This window comes from Hemibagrus wyckioides, linkage group LG10 (assembly GCF_019097595.1).
Source record: "Hemibagrus wyckioides isolate EC202008001 linkage group LG10, SWU_Hwy_1.0, whole genome shotgun sequence".
NCBI classification, from domain to species: domain Eukaryota; kingdom Metazoa; phylum Chordata; class Actinopteri; order Siluriformes; family Bagridae; genus Hemibagrus; species Hemibagrus wyckioides.
Window position 1 is genome coordinate 17,335,767 of NC_080719.1, and position 17,341 is coordinate 17,353,107.

At 37.2% G+C, this 17,341-nt stretch overlaps 1 protein-coding gene across 2 annotated transcripts in view; it reads left to right on the forward strand.

The window, feature by feature from the left end:
- kcnh1b (potassium voltage-gated channel, subfamily H (eag-related), member 1b) overlaps nt 1–17,341 on the forward strand; it is a 38,180-nt gene that overhangs the window by 1,218 nt on the left and 19,621 nt on the right. Inside the window, exons 2-8 of one of the 2 annotated variants that reach the window (XM_058400172.1) lie at nt 459–485; nt 2,645–2,768; nt 3,270–3,376; nt 3,456–3,584; nt 4,110–4,228; nt 5,906–6,298; nt 11,037–11,466. In XM_058400172.1, coding sequence (XP_058256155.1) covers nt 459–485; nt 2,645–2,768; nt 3,270–3,376; nt 3,456–3,584; nt 4,110–4,228; nt 5,906–6,298; nt 11,037–11,466 — 1,329 coding nt within the window. The remainder of the gene's footprint in view (nt 1–458; nt 486–2,644; nt 2,769–3,269; nt 3,377–3,455; nt 3,585–4,109; nt 4,229–5,905; nt 6,299–11,036; nt 11,467–17,341) is intronic. The other variant, XM_058400173.1, reaches the window with a different exon arrangement.

A 17,341-nucleotide genomic window follows, 5' to 3' on the forward strand; every position in this document is an offset into this window, starting at 1 on the left:
AATAACATATTTTACTGCAATTATGTTTTACTTGTAAGTATTCTTCAGTGATAAACTGCACAGACTACCTATATTTTTCTTATCTAAACCACATCACTGCTGTTTTAAAGAGGAGGATCAAGAGGACTAAGAGGAACATTTTTCATGATGTTTATGGTATTTACAGTTAGTTCAGATCACACCACATCCTGTTGTATCTGCTTGCAATGCAATAACCAACCCTTTATTGCAGCTTATGAATGCTTTTTCATTTGAATAATTTCATTGCTTGCTTCAGTTCACACAACGTCCTCAGTGCTGAAGTATCACCTACACCATGTACATATGAATCAAATTCAGCACAGCTGAATTGATTGCTGCAGGTGTTAGCTCAGCACTGAGGATTTAGCTGTGTATAAAAACTGTGCTTCCTTTCCTTAATTGCTTTAACACATTTTCTTTTCTTTTCAATGTTTCAGTTTGGACATTATCCCATAGACAGACAGGTATATCAAAGTCATGTAGACATTTTTCTCCTTGTGCTTCCATCCAGCTCATCCATATCTGTTGTGGCTTTTCTGCTCATTTAGAAATGTTTTAGTCCAAATATTGCTATCATGTAGATCTAGGTAGTGCTATTAGAAGTTACTTTTCTTATCATTTCCTACCTTGTTTACACCTTTTCTCCTGTCTGTTTTTATTCCCTGATGTAGAAGTGAGCACTAACAAAGTAGCCTGCTTTATTGTTACAACTTCCCCAGCTGAGTTACTAATCTGTAGCATTTCAGTGACGTCCTGTTCCTGTGTTTTGCCGTGTGGAGATTAAATTTACACAGAATAATCCGCAGGGTCGGATGAACTCTTCCACTGTTCGTTTGCGGCCAGCTGGATTTATATAAACACCACAGGTGTTAATTCAACAGTGGGGATCATGCTGTGTGGAAGAGCAAAGAAAATTGCCCAAATTTGTACAGACAGCCATTCTTTCAGTGGGAATTTTTACTCTGTCTCCCTCTCAGGAGAATTGTTTGTAGGATCCTTCAAGGGAAAGTTTCCTAAATATAAAGATTTACTTTATTTAATTCCAGTCCATTAACAGTCTGGTTATAACGTCCCGTCATTTTATGACATTTTCCCTCACTCACCACCTGCAGGCTGTAACTTTAACACTTTATTTGAAGGAAACAGACATTATGGCTTCATAACACATTCATAAGCATTGTATCATTCTTTTATGAAGAATGTAGAAGGATTTATATGAGGGTTATTTCCAGTTTCAGGAGGTGGCTCTGATGTTTTTTGTAGCTTTTGTAGTTTCTGTTTTCGATCCAAATCTTTCAATTTTGTCTTTGCAAGTGGCACATGCGTTGAGCTTGAAGGCATCTTGAATGAAGTATTGATCTGTTATCTTAGCTTTTGGGAGGTGGATTTACTCTGTCTACTCCAATGGTGGTCCATTTGCATTAAATTTTAAAGTTATTTAAGAATCCTATATATCAACCTAACTAATGATTTTCATCTCCTCAAATCAAAGTGGAAATCAATGCAGTACATTACTACAAAGCATTAACGTGTCCTGTACCATTGAAAGCTTCTCTTATTTCAGAAGCTCATATGTTGGTTACATGAACAGTAATGATCGGACAGTTACTTCATGGAAGGTGTCTCAATGCCTTAATACTTTGTGTTTCATAAAAACAACTTAAAAAACAATAAAAAATAACATTTCAGTTGATTCATAATTAAAATTCATATTGAAAATTGTGCAATGGTAAAAAAAATCACACAGCATGAAACATCACCTCATGAATTCAGACATAAGTCATTCATAACTCATTTAGTGTTGCTATAGAGAAATGGTTATAAATGTGTTATTATGGCCCAGTGTACACTACCAGTCAAATGTTTGGACATGCCTGCTTATAGAAAAGCTTCCATCATTTTTTCTTTCTTATTTATTTATTTATTTATTTATTTATTGTTTACTATTTTTAAACAATAATGAAAATGTTAACACTAAAATAATTTGTGTAAGTATACAGTGGCTAAGAACAGTGTTAAATAAAGCGAAACTATTTTCTTTTCCATAATTAACAGTATTCCTGATGAAGCATTGCACACTCTGGGAATCTTCCCAATAACCTTCATGAGGCAGCTTCAACCAGGAGGCTTTGCTTAAAGCTCTCAAACAAGCCAAGCTCCTCAATGCTTCTTCTAAATTAAGCAAGTGCTTGTTTTTAAGCAAAAATTCTGTATATAAATACATTTTTTATTCTGAGGTAAAATGGAAGCCTTTATACATATACTATTTGACAAATAATTTTAGACTAACTGTTTATATATGCACTTATATATATATAAAACAGAGTTTGTCCAAATCTTGGCTGGTAGTATAGGTGCACAATTCATCAGTGCCATGATTGAGAGAGTTTTTTTAATGGACAACTACACAGAAAGAGAAAGACAAGCTCTCTAGCCCAAATGATCTCTGAGTGACCTGATCAGCGAGGTCAGTCAGGATTCCCCACTCTGATTGTGTTTCACGTCGGAGACTAGGCTTTACCTGTCTCTAAGAACCCCCTTTAATGTGTCTTGCAAGCTTTATTTAGAACATAAAAAACTTTAGATCTTTTACATTGTTATTTTTTTTAATGTTTCATGCCAGACACAAATTTTGTTCTGGGGAACGCTCAGATCGTGGATTGGCCCATTGTCTACAGTAACGATGGATTCTGCAAGCTCTCAGGCTACCACCGAGCTGAAGTCATGCAGAAGAGCAGCACTTGCAGGTTCACAGTCATTTTGTCCTTTTTTTAGTCCAGGGTGATTATGCACATCCTGCAAGATTTATCTTATCAGTCGTACCACAGCACTATTGCATCTGATTGGGTTTATAAAAGGAGTCTCCAGTGTCAGTGCTTTCTAACAGCCAGTAAGTTTTCATGGTAGAGGACTTTCTAGTTTCTCGGAAATATGACAGGCTTCACAAGAGAAACAGAGAAGGAAAGGCTGGTGAGGGAATGACTCTATACAGTTTAGTTGTAGTAGGAAATTGTTTTGAGGATATTTTACAACATTTGCCTCTAAACAGATGCCATATTTGTTAATACTTTAAAATTTATAATAGTTGCTGTGGGAAAAAGAAGGAATAAAACACATCAGCATGTGCTGTTTTTGGAAAATAATCACCACTATCACCCTATTATTGAGTATTTTCTTATAACAGCATGCCCTCTGGTTGACATTCTAAAACACTGCAAAGTGTAGCTGATTCTGTATTTTCCTCTCAGCTTCATGTATGGAGAACTCACAGACAAGGAGACATATGAGAAAGTGCGGCAGACCTTCGAGAACTATGAAATGAACTCATTTGAAATTCTCATGTACAAGAAGAACCGTGAGTAGGCAATTTTTCAGTAAGTATGACATATCTGTCTAAACACTATGATGGAACTCACCGTCCTATCCCCGAACAGGAATGCCCGTGTGGTTCTTTGTGAAGATTGCCCCCATCCGCAATGAGCAGGACAAAGTTGTGCTTTTTCTATGCACCTTTAATGACATCACTGCATTCAAGCAGCCCATCGAAGACGATTCATCGAAAGGTTTGTGAAAAATACAAAACACAATGAATGACAGCAGGCTGTTATATTTAAAGGTTTTGCTTTTGAGGGCAGAGAATATAAGTAAAAGTGCATGCTTTTTATGGTTCTCATGTAATTAGTATTACTGTGAGAGACTAACAAAATACAACAAAAATGCTAAATGATCATATAATTTAAAACATTTGGCTGAAGTGTAGCAGGAAGTGTTTTTTGTTAAATTGTCTGAATGTTGAAAACGTAGCAAACATGATATGTCACTTTTCACATGTAAACAGTTGCACAGGTCATGAGTTTTATATTATGGCCATTATAATTGTTTAGGCCAAAGTTTCCTAACCCACAACATATCAGCTAGGGCTGTGTATTAGCTGATGAGTTGAATCAGGTGTTTCGAGCACAGGGAAAACATTAAAATGTGCAGGGCAGGGTGAACTTGAGGACCAGAGTTTGAGAGCCTGTTCGATATTTAATTAAACTTCACCAGAGGAAGAAATTCTCACATTTGTGTTTTCTTATTTCCCTAAGGATGGGCTAAGTTTGCCCGTCTCACTCGTGCTTTGACAAGCAGCCGTGGCGTCCTTCAGCAGCTGGCTCCTACTGTTCATAAGGGAGAAAATGTCCACAAGCACTCTCGTTTGGCTGAGGTAGAGTGCGTGTGTGTGTGTGTGTGTGTTCAATTCTCATCAAAGGCCATTTCAACCCTTAGTCCCTAAGCACACCTGGCCAAAAGAAGTAGAATGTCTGTGCCAATCCTCACAGCTCCTCTGCTTCCTTGAGATAAATCTCTTCTACATTTGAGGCAGCTGCTCAAATAACACTCTATCTAACAAAAAGCTCTGTATCTGCAAACCTTAACTCACGTTTAAAACAACTGCAATTGTCATATTACCGAGGTCTTAAGTGCGTCCTGTTTATAAAACACACTGCAAACCGACTAGTTTAATAAGATGTTAGTACTTCCTGTGTTTGTATTCTGTCATGCTCATATACCATCAAGCAGATTTATTTTAGAAACAAACTATTAAAAATAGGCGCATTATTTAAACATGTACAATAATATTTCATGCCTATTCATATTTTAATCCCTATTTTTGAGCAGTTAGATGTCAACTTCTCACCCCTAGAAACTGTTTTTATTAAAATTGTTCTAAACCATAGTGAGTTTTCCACAATCGGTTACGCTTTACACAAATTTCACTTGACAAAACACAATGATAAAATACGCTTTATACGTAGTTATACAAAAACAGCAACAATGAAATATCAATTTTTTTAATCTTTCTAAATACTATGATTGAAACAAACAAATTGGAAAGCTTTTGACACTCTGTCTAATTAAAAGATTATATGCTCAATCTTTATTCTAATACAAAGGTCCTAGCTCTTTAAATAATACCTAGGATCACGTCTTTGTATTTCTCTGACTTGGCCATTGTATTATTATTTGCAGTAACTCTTTGCTTTCTAAAAGTCTTAGTATTTGTTGTTTTTCCACTTAATGTTTAGCTTGTATTGGACTATGAATTGTTCCATTTTATTTAGAGACCAGAGCACTTGTACAAGCCAGCATCAGCCCTCAGGTTATAAATCCTTTGAGATTTTCTGAGTACTTTGGATCATTCTGCCTCCAGCTGCAAGTAGCTCTGCCAAATAAGACTTGATAATGAGTCGCATTACTGTCTGGGTATCATTAATCCCTTACTGTTCGGCCAGTGTTGTAACATGGCACATTTTTGGTCACAATTCATTCTTGCCCATAAATATCTTTACTCTTGTTTGATATTTGATGCACAATGATTATTTATACCTTGACACATTAAGGGTGGACAAATCACAAATACAAATTATATTATATTATATTATGTATTATATTATGTTCTTTTATTTTTTTTATTTGTAGTTGCTCATTTGACAAGTAGGTTTAAGAGGTTTAAGTGTTAGAAATAGCATTTTCTCACATCCAGTGACCAGAGATAGAAAAATCAAGCTCAAGGATTTTTTGGTGGTGTTTTCATAGTGCCATGCAAAACTGTCATGTAATATGAATAAAGATGTGGTGAGAAAAGGATGGGAAAATGGATTCACAGAAAAAAATGAGTATTCACTTTTTGTATGAGAACATTAACCTGTAGGTTCTCAGGCATCCAAAACAATAGAGAACCTTCCCAAAGAGCTTGTTAACCAATTTCTGATTTGTCCATCCATACAGGTGTCTATGAATCGTTTCTAGTCCTTTCTAATCACTAATATAAATGTAACCCAAACATTTGAATGCCATAAAATAAACATTGCATAAAAAAACATTAAGCATTTGCTGTTAGGTGTTGCAGTTGGGATCAGACATCCTCCCCCAATACAAACAAGAAACACCCAAGACGCCACCTCACATTATCCTGCATTATTGCACCTTCAAGACCACCTGGGACTGGGTGATCCTCATCCTCACCTTCTACACGGCCATCATGGTTCCCTACAACGTTTCCTTCAAGACCAAGCAGAACAACGTCACCTGGCTGGTGGTGGACAGCATCGTTGACGTCATCTTCCTTGTGGACATTGTACTGAATTTCCACACGACGTTTGTAGGGCCAGCTGGGGAGGTGATATCAGACCCGAAACTTATCCGCATGAACTATGTGAAGACCTGGTTTGTTATTGATCTGCTTTCCTGCCTACCCTATGATGTCATCAACGCTTTTGAGAATGTAGATGAGGTAAGGATGGCTTTTTTTTTTTGTTAATCTAGTTCCTTATGGATTAGTTAAGGAAATCAGTGGAATGTTTGGAATGATTTCGAAGAACTGGACTGGGTGAATGTATGATTAGAATATTATGGATGGGAGTTGGGTTTTGCAAATGTGTTGGTCATGCAGTAGTATATAGTGCAGAGGTACTACAGGACTGCAGACCACAGGATGTGCATCTTTTAGTGCAGGTACAGAAATGTGGGTGTATCACTGAGTCCATATATGGATTATGTAAATGAGTGCAGCTGTGAGTGTAATCCTAGAGAAATTTCTCCCTCCTTAATCCTTTACTGTTTACAGTAGAGGGTGTTCTATATGTAAAGAATAAAACATGATGGGTTGTGCTATTGTGGTGGAATTACACCTATAAAAATTGAGGAGCCTGACTCAGGCACAAACATGTATCTTTTATTAATCAGATTCTTAGGAACCAAGCAGCACTCAGTCAGATCAGATCTACTGCTGCAGAGTAACAGTTGCAGACAATATTTATTCTTTTATCACCCCACAACTTCTTCATACAGTCAATTCAATGTATTTATTCATTTACTGGAAAATAATCAATGATATTGGTGTAGCCAGACTGAACATGACCAACCTTTCCATAATTGGAATTCACCATTTGAAAATTACCTAGAAAACCACAAAAATACAAAAGTCTTTTAAAAATTATTAGGAAATACACAAATAGCAAGCACCATTTAAGTTTAGTTGTTAAAACATCGATTATATATACATTTTTATACATAGTCTGCTTTTCATCCTGACAAATATATGTTCAGATAAAAGAAATCATTATGTACTGTGGTACCATTAGACAATAATAGTGTGCATTGGGATTACAGGCGATTTACAGCATGCTGTGGATAATAATGTTGTAAACTTTCCAGGAAATATTATTTCACAATGGAAAATTCTCCACTGAAAACTCAAATCATGCTACAAAATGGCTGACATCCAAATAGTACACTATAATATAAATATGGAACAAACTCATGTGTGCCAAGTAGTGTATCTCAGAATATTTAAAGTGGTAAGAAGGGAATAAAAGCCATACCTATACACTCTTGTCTATTTTTCTGAAAGGATCTATATTCAGAAATGTAAAAACTTGCTAATGCTAATGTTAGTCAGCCGTTTAACAGGATCTTGGGACATTTCGGAGAGGATTTTTAAGTCACGTTCAACAAAAAGTGTCTCATATCCACTGCTAATGCAAGCTAGCTAGCTGATGAGCTAACTTGATGGACTTTCTGACAGGACCTTAAGTTATTTGACTAGTTATATAAAAAGCTATATTTTGAGAAGATTAATGTTCATATAATAAATGGTCCCAATCTTTACTGCTAACAGTAACTAGATGGCTCAAATAATTATTAATAGATAAACATTTGATATTTATATTCATAACTGTTCATAATATTTACTGTTATTTCAAGGTGAATCGATGACTTGACAGGATATGTAAAAAGAAAATAGATGGGTTTAGATGGGTTTAAACAGATCTCCATCTGTACCGTTCTATAACACACTCTAGTTTGTAGTCTGCAGACAAATCATTCTCTCAGGATTGAGAAAAAACGCCTGGCATAAATTGTCAGATTTCTGGTGGAAATCACTTTCAGAAATTTCTATTTTAACTTGAGTCAGCACTCTGGCATGTCATTGGTGAAGTTGCTTTGTTCTTGCACTGAAAATAAAACACTGACAGCAAGACATTGCACTAAAGCAGCATTTTCAAAATTCAGTTCATCCAAGCACACAGCAGATCGATAATTTTGGATCATTTGGATAATTCTGGTGAGTTAACACGCTTCTTGTATGTTTACTGGACTGTGAAGTCGTACCACAGAGGTTTACCCAGACGGCAGATGACTGACAAATCACGTAACACTACTGTGAATTTCTTTGATCAGCATAGCGTGTCTCTACTAAAGTCTCTACTACTGCTGAATTCATCTATTATTAATTCAGCTTCATTGCACCTACACTCACATCGTTCAGCAGTCACATGCAGCTAATGAGCGCTTTTAGTAGATGTCCATGTTGTTGTGATGATTCTTTCAAACTGAGCATGCCTGAGAGTTTAATCTCTGCTTTTGCTAGGCGCCTAGTGTCAGACAAGACATCAGGAAACACTGATTAATGATCCAACTAGCTGTTAATATGGTATTTTGTGTGCCAACTGCAGACACCTTGGGGGAGTTCAGTCCATCCCAGGGGATGTGCCACATACAGAAGCAATTGCACAAAAGTGCTGTCCCTGAGCCGCTGTAAACTTCTGCCAGCGATACCATTTCATCATGATTATAATGCCATATGTACACATTCAAAACACATTCAAAACAAAAGAGAATCAAGACATCACCCAACTTTGTCGTCTATTACTGCACCTTTAGTGGCAAGAATGAATGTCTGTCGGCTCTCTCTCTCTCTCTCTCTCTCTCTAAAGCAATGCAGGCCTGGAGAACTCATTATAGTTTACCTCATCGCAGTCCTTTCTTGCTTGAAGCATTAGTGAAGCCTCAGCTGTGTAGCCAAACAATGATAGAGCTGTTTACACCAGAGATGTGTTGAAGATTTGAAGAACAGGATTGCTTCTCATGCCTTTAATCAAGCAGTGGTGACGCAAGCTAAGAGTGGTGCAGAGTTTAACATAATTGAAAGCTGAATATTCTCCCTCTTCTCTTGGTCTTGTCCATTGTATTCCTGTCCTTTCCATTCTTCCTTTTCACTACATTATTAGGTAATAACCTAAAGGTGATACTGTGGATCAGCAATGTTTTCCATTTTCACCTACCATAATGAAAAAACATTTTCCCGCTGTCTTTGTGCCGGGAAAGAACTTTATGTTAGCAGCAATCTGGCCTCCATGCAACTACAACATAATATCACAAAAAACATGATCAACATTTCTGTGGATTCGTTCTGTATTCATACCAGAATTGCTAGTGATGGCATTTTATCTTCAATATGCATTGACACTGCAGTGTTAAGATTCTTAAAAGTTGATCATGTGACCTGCGATGCCTAGACATTTAATGGGAATCAAAGGTATCCTACAGGATTTTGGTGGTAGTTCTATTGGACTAAATTATTTTCTGGGAACTTTGTGTCTGATCCTGCACCTTCCTGCACCTGAAGAATATAGTAACGTTCACGGTTGTCTGGATCTGGAACTGGCAAATAGCCCCTAATAATCCCATAACTATGTTAATCCAATCTATTCAAGCCCACTTCACATAAAACCAAAAGATTGGTAAACATGGAATCAGACCTTGAAGCTACTTTATTGTTAAAATAATGTTTCACTGAAAATTTGTTCACCCCTACAATCATTTGGACAATTCCTTCTATCATCATGGTTAACAACTTGTGACTAGAAGCAAACATCTCAACCAGGGTAGAGATATGCCTATGATTTATGATATGATATGTCTGTGATCTGATTTACTTTAGTAAACGTGCCATACCACACTGAGTGGTGGAGCAAATACACATTAATCAGAATGTGATATACTGACTATATCTTGAATCTGAGACTGAATCAATAATGAGTGAACACTTGCTATAAATGTGCTTAAAGTATGTTATGTGTTTGGAGCTCCACCCACTGAAAAATTGTTATTAATATTCTTATAGTTTATATTCACCACACAGCACTTTAAAATAAAGTTTGAGATTGTCAAGTATTTCTTTTTAAAAATGAAATGTCCATTTTAAAATCGGGTTTTATTTTTTTTTGCATCATGTGACCAATCATCACTGTTTAATAATTGTATTACCATTGTTGAAATGCTTACTCATATGACTCCCATCTATGGAAATAGAATCAAAATGTCCTCATAAAGTGTTGTGTGAAGCTGTCAGTGTTATGTTATATGTGTTAGTGTAGTGAAGAGGTGTAAATAAAGATTAATGTTGCTTGCACAGTCCCCTCCCTCTAAAGCTTCGAGGCCACTGCTTTTGCTGGACTTGTCAACACGGGTTATCCAGCCTTTTCATTCTGCTGCTGTGCTGTAAGCAAGCTAACGCAGCTCAGCCCAAACCTGTGTCTATAAAAGCCATGTACATAGAGAGGAAGCTTCTCCAATGCCACGCATGACTTCTCTTTACTTGCCAGTCAATATGCATTTGCTGATTTACTTTGCTTGAGCGAAGGCAATACATTTTTTATGAGCACTACATGTGAGGGATGAACAAAAATAACAGACTATCAAAGTTTGAAGGGAAAACAACATTTCCTGCTAAGCTTCAGGTTTTATTATCATCATATAATCAAATGTTACTCCTGGAGGTACTGTATGGTTTCTACATTTTTATGATCAGATCTTTGAAGAGAAAATATTTTTACCTCATTTGCAGAAAACCTGGCCAAACATTATGTCAAAATGAAAAAAAAAAAAAAGTCACTAGCCTCTGTCTTACTCTGTCTTGAAATTAATAATTTAATTAATAAATTAATCAAATAATTTAAAGAGTGCAACTTGTCATGTTAACAAAATAAATCAGACTCCTCTGTCGCATGGTGGAAAATTACAGAGTTGCAAAGCTCTGATGCAGGAGACTCCATCTGTAAATGTTAAATCATCTCACAGACTTCACCTAAGGCTTCACCATATGAATGATTAAAATGTTTTTGGTAAGGGTGGAACATTTTTGCAAATGGATCATGTCTAATTTTTCTTTATTGTTTGATATGCAGGGCATTAGTAGTCTCTTCAGCTCTCTGAAGGTAGTGAGACTCCTGCGTTTGGGTCGTGTGGCCCGCAAGCTGGACCACTACATAGAGTATGGCGCGGCAGTGCTGGTGCTACTGGTGTGTGTTTTTGGACTGGCTGCCCACTGGCTGGCTTGCATCTGGTACAGCATCGGTGACTACGAGGTCATCGACGAGGAGGCAAACGTGGTGCGCACTGACAGCTGGCTGTATATTCTGGGCGAAGCAGTGGGCACACCATACCGCTTCAACACCAGCGGTACAGGCAAGTGGGAGGGCGGCCCCAGCAAGGACTCGGTCTACATCACCTCACTGTACTTCACCATGACCAGCCTGACCAGTATTGGGTTTGGCAACATCGCCCCTACTACAGACGGCGAGAAGATTTTCGCTGTGGCTATGATGATGATCGGATGTGAGTACAATTCTTGAAGATAAGTTTGCTTTCTAATAAGAAGAACCACAGGCTGTGACCTTTAGTATTCTAAGGTTTTAACTGGGTTAAAGAATCAATGGGAGATTGTAAATCTTGCCTAAGCATTCAATTTATATTGGTGCTCACAACTCACTTGCTAAGTTAAAGCACTTCCATTATGGTGACAAATCATCAATCATAAGATCATTAAATTGTGGCTATAAAAACATGGTATATAACCAGAAGGGTTCCTCAGAAAAAAACCCCAAAACATTAATTTGGAGGTAAAAATATTCTAAATCCAAAAACTACTGCTTTTGAGTATTTAAGCCTAAAATGTGCATTGTTTCTCACTAATTACATATACTCCCAACCTGAATCACTCTATTTACTTACTAAGAGCAAAAAAGTCCCTAAATCTGACAGAAACGAAAAACAGCTGTATTTCATGGTTTGCAGAACATAAGCGATGATGTCTGTGGTTTGTAGATGGATTCTCAATCAAGTGAAAAGAAGACTGACACTTTGTATTTGCATTATAAACAAACAAATCTTTATGTTCTTCTGTCCTTTGTACAAGGGTGCCAAGTACTTTGGCTCAGTGACATTGGCAATCTATGAACTGTGTTGCACTCGTATTTGAACTGGCATTATGCTATAAGCATAGAGTCTTTAGTCTAATCTAATATTAAACACAGCCCCATAAAACTAGTGCACAAGAAACGTGACTGTGCAATTTCCGATTATTACAGTCTGAACTTTTACAGGGTTTTGTCTTTATACTGTGTCCTCCCCTGATGCCGTCTAGTACAGCAGGTGTGTTCACTGTACAGAGAATATGATTAACACACTTTCTGCAAGGGCTTTTTGTAGTGCATTGGTTCTATATAGAGGTGAACTAGATTGCATTCTGTCCTGAAATAAAGCCTTGGGAGCGGCCGTGATGGATTACACTATTGGGCCTGGTTTTTGAGAGGATTCTGTCTTCCCAATCTTTGCGAGATTGCAGACGGCACCCTTCAGATGATATTTTCCTCTTGTCTGCACACTACAGTGCCGGGAGACAGGGTGGAGGGAATGGCAAGGGTGTATCTCTAATTTATTTTTTGGCTATATTGTCAAAAGGATGGAAGTACCTCTAGTTTTAGATTATGCATAATATAATACTTGCATGATGAAAGGGCTGACCTACATTAAACTTTGTAGGGAGTTGGATGTTGCTCATACAGGGGGAAAAAATGTAATGTATTAGAGATTAAGATTTTGATTAAACAATTAGATGATATTAAGATCTTTGAAATGAGTGAAGTTAAGAACACAATGTAGTCAATGATGGCATGGTGTGATGCTGCTCAACAGAGTAACTCAGGTGGAGTTACTGTTTCCATCCCAAAGCTAGTTATTTTCTGATAAGATCACATTTTGTATTCCACAGTCCTCTTTATTTATTAAAATCATACTTGTGATACATGTGTAGTAACATTTAACGTTGTGGAATGATGGCAAAACAAGTTAGTTCCTATCATAATCATATTGTAGCATCTATAACAGTTGTTCCATCACAAGCCTGTCTTTTCTTTTTTTCTCTGTCCTGAAGTTGATGCAACAAAAAAATTGCAGCTTGTCGTGGTACTGAGAAATCACACAGCTTTCTGTTTTGAAGACTTTCCCTTGTCAGATAAAAGAACAGAATTACCTCTAAATGTTACAAAGCACTGGAGACTCCTTCCAAAATAAGCATTTGCAGAAAACGTAACCATATCAACGATTAAAGACTTTTATCCTTAAGTAAGTCTTTAAGTATAATTAAATAATACGTAAGTATATCATTGATGTAATTGATAAAATTGCTAAAATAACTGATATCATCTTGATATAATTGCTATCATTGATGAAATATAAACTCTGAGTAAAGTTTGCATTTGTTTGCCTTTTAAAATTCATTTCCACACAGGCTTGTTTTAGAGAACTCATTCTGAACTTTAATGAACTATCCAAGCTAACACATCTGTTTTTGTCAGTTTGGTTGGTTGAATATTCACACATGCATGCAGTTTTGTTTATGCGTGCATGTTCTCGTTCGAAAGTGTTGGCCTGGTTGTTAGTCTTGAGTGCTTGTGGTATGTTGTGTGATCCTGCTTGGGGCTGATGGTGATACATGCTGGCAGGAAAGGAGGGGAGACTGACAGGAAGCCAGAGGATCATGCTGGGACAGAGCTGCTGTACCACACAGACATCAGGCTGGTGCTCTGGCTGTCACCCCTTTAGCCAGCAGCATGTTGGCTTAATCATGCGATGTGTGTGTATTGCCACAAAGGCAATACTTTTAATGTGTGCATGTGTGTGTGGTAATGGATCTTGGATATTAGGCCTGCTCTTAGTCGGACTCTTGGTTGATATAGTGTGAGTAATGTAGAGCAGTAAATAAGAATGGCTGAAGCAGGGCACTGCAGCTGGTCTTCAGCGTGTATCAGTGAGTCAATACAGTCTAAAATTTCGCCTCCCTTAGTGCTAAGGCACTTAAGTGTGTCTCCGGGAATGCAGACATCGCCATGCTCTGTTCACTCTACTACTCATCTTTACTACCACCGACCACTGTAATATTTGCATTAATTCTCATGTCTTATTCTTAGATGTTTGTGAACCTGATGGTATTTCAGAAGACCGCTATTAAAAAATAAACTAATGTATAAAGACAATTTTGGTATTATTTCATGTCAGTTTGTATATAGACAATTGGGTGAAGAAATGCGTACACAATTCAGTTGTCTAGCTGCATTGCTTCCATCTTTTTGTTGCTAATACAGGAAACATCTATGACTTTTATTTGAATATGTTCCTAAATCACACCATATAACACCATATGTTACAAATAACATGAATGCAGCAATATTTCTTTGTTTCAGTCATGTGTAATGGTGATAGAAGTTTTTAAGAATTTTTATTTGCTTTGTAGCAAATGTGAGGATAACATTTTGTAATTTTAGCCTATGTCTTTAGAATAAATCATGGGAATACATGATAACTTTAAATTACTTAACTTGTCTAACTTATTGCTGCATGATTTGACCCAGCAGGAAATACAGGCTATTACTCTCTAATTCTTCATTTTTTAATGTTTAAATGCTGACAGAGTCCACAGTATGTTCCAAAGGTTTCTGTTTGGAAAGGTTAGTAAGCGTATGTCTTGATTTCTGTGTCAAAATGAATTTCACTGATTTGTTGTTTGAGATTACTATTAGTATTGGTATTTGTGGGTTACCAACAAGAAAAAGCAATAATTTATACATTTAGGTCTGCCAACATTTTTGTTTTTTTGTCTTAATTTGTACACATTCACTGATTTTATTACAGTAGCAGTGGGCATCAGAGCTTCAGCGTTCCTGGTTCAATTCTGAGCTCTGGTTTCTGTGTGTGTGGAGTTTTGCATGTTGTCTACATGGGTTACCTCTGGGTTCTCTAATTTCCTCCCACGTTCCAAAAACATGGTGGTAAAAGTGGTTACTGAAAAAGAACGAGTGAATAAGTACACTGATATTGACTGACTCTGGATCAGGTTGTCTGTGGTATGATGCTCCTGGTGCATTTATATTTTCATAGTCGAAAAAGATAACGTTATATGTAGGCCAGGCTGTGTCGATTCTCTTTTCTCTGCCTCTGCACCCTGTTTGAGATATCTAAAATGGTATCTAAATGATATCTAAAATAAAATACCAACCGGTGCACTTTGGTCATGAAGAAAACTGTTCTAGGCAGCAGGGTGGATCAGGAGGTAGTGCTGGCACCTCACTGCTCCATGATCCGGGGTTTGCTCCAGAGCTCATGTTAGTGTCTGTTCGGAGTTTGAATGATCTTGCTATATCTGCATGGGTTTTCTTCGACTACACCCTTTTTCTCTGTTAAAACCATACATGTAGTTATACTAAATTGTGTGTATGTCTTCATGGTGCCCTGAAATGCACTTGGGTCCTTTCTAAGAGTTTCCGTATATTATGCCCAGTGTTCCTGCTCTGGATCCACCGCAAACCCAGACCAGGCTAAAGCTATTACTGAAGAGTATATTGATTATACAGTATACTGAAAATACAACAACTTGAATATTGAAAATACAACAACTTGCAGTGTATTTATCTGTTTACAGTATGTCATGGCTAGGATCAGGATATTATCTTTGCATTTTTTAAAAGCACTCAAATAGAAATTATAGCACTCAGATCAGCGAATGATAGCGATCAAATCAAAACTGACCAAATGAACCTTCTGACATAAGTGCCGTGGTATTTATTTCCATGCGGATTGGGTTCAGCAGGTCTGCCTGGTGCTCAAGTGGCAGAAGTGGCAGTGGAGAAATAGAGTCTGATAAAGCTCTGGCTCGTGTAGTCTCAGTGCTGCCTGTCATTTCCTTTCCCTCGTCGTCTGTCTGTAAAACATCCTCTCCGCTCCTCCTAACCCATGAGACTTAGATGGCTACATTTCAAACACTTCACTACACCTCAGCGACTTCACAGTGCCCATTAGAGCGATCGTTATTTAATTACAACAGCAAACCCGTTGAGAAAATGGAAAGGATGTGCTGTACTATATGAGAAGTGTGGAGCTTCAGGGCTATATGAAACCGAATTAGTCAGGCATTATAGGGTCATAAATCTGAAATATGTTTCATAACACATCTGACATGGCACTTGCAATGTAGCATCTTTTAAAATATGAAAGAATCCATCAAATATTCAATAATTCAGAAAAAAATGGCTACGCAGAAAAACTTATTAATGGATTAAAAGTTACTCACCTAACTGGTTATGTAACCATCTTCCTTAAATGTTGTTTTATCCATTTTTTCTTTCTGTCTGTTTCAGGTACAGCAGGTGAAAATGAGCCATTTGACTAAATCTGACACATTTACATCATAAATACCAATGTCAATTAATGTTAAATAAAGTAAAAGTATAAAATAAATAAATAAATGAATAAAAGTATGTTTTCTCCAAGTGTTTAAAGTAGCATTCAAAAAGTTAAAAAATGAACTTCTCTCCAAATATACTTAAAAATAAATGTACGTATATCAAAAATAGATGGCAAATATACAGTACATTAGCCTGCGTATAGTAAACTTAGTAGTGATGGACTTGGTAGGAAGAGAACGGAGTGTGACATCCCTGCTGAAACTCAATAGGAGATGTACGTGAGATTGCTTAGCTCTTTTGTCTCAGGAGTAAAAGCTGGGAGATTAGACTTAAGCAGACGTCTCCCTATTATTTCCATTTGATCTTGTGGCTGTCTGCAGAAACTATAGAGATAATTCATGGGTGCAGCATCTGTGTGTCTAGGAGAAAGCTGTGAAATGCTCCAGCATGCCTTACAGGGCCCTGTGCAGAGTATTTGCGCATGCTGGAACTGCTGGAACTGACAGGGTGCTAAATCCGGAGCTTTAGCTGACACAATCCTCTACAAACTGCTGAGCGGGGCGCTTGTCTTTAATTTGCAGCTGTAAGGTCTTTAAGCAGTGTTGTCTTACTGAGAGAATATGGAAGAGAACACTAACACGCTTGAGGTCTGATAATATGATGACAGCTTGTGTTTCTTGCTTCTTATCATTGCTCAGTTTTAGCCTTTTACAGCTTTTCACGGTAGCGTCTTTAGATATAATGGCATTTAGGTGAAGAAAAAGATGGGAAACTTCCACCTTTTTCTTTCCTTTATACAGTGTAGGTATATGTTGTCTTTTAGATATTTTGAAACTGTCACTGCAAGATCAGAACTATGCATATGCAGTTTTGGAAAGGTTTAATATCACCATAGCAACCACCAACCTGGGGCATTTCTTTTGTATTAGCACAACAATTGGAGACAGCAAGGTTATCTAAAACTGTCAGGC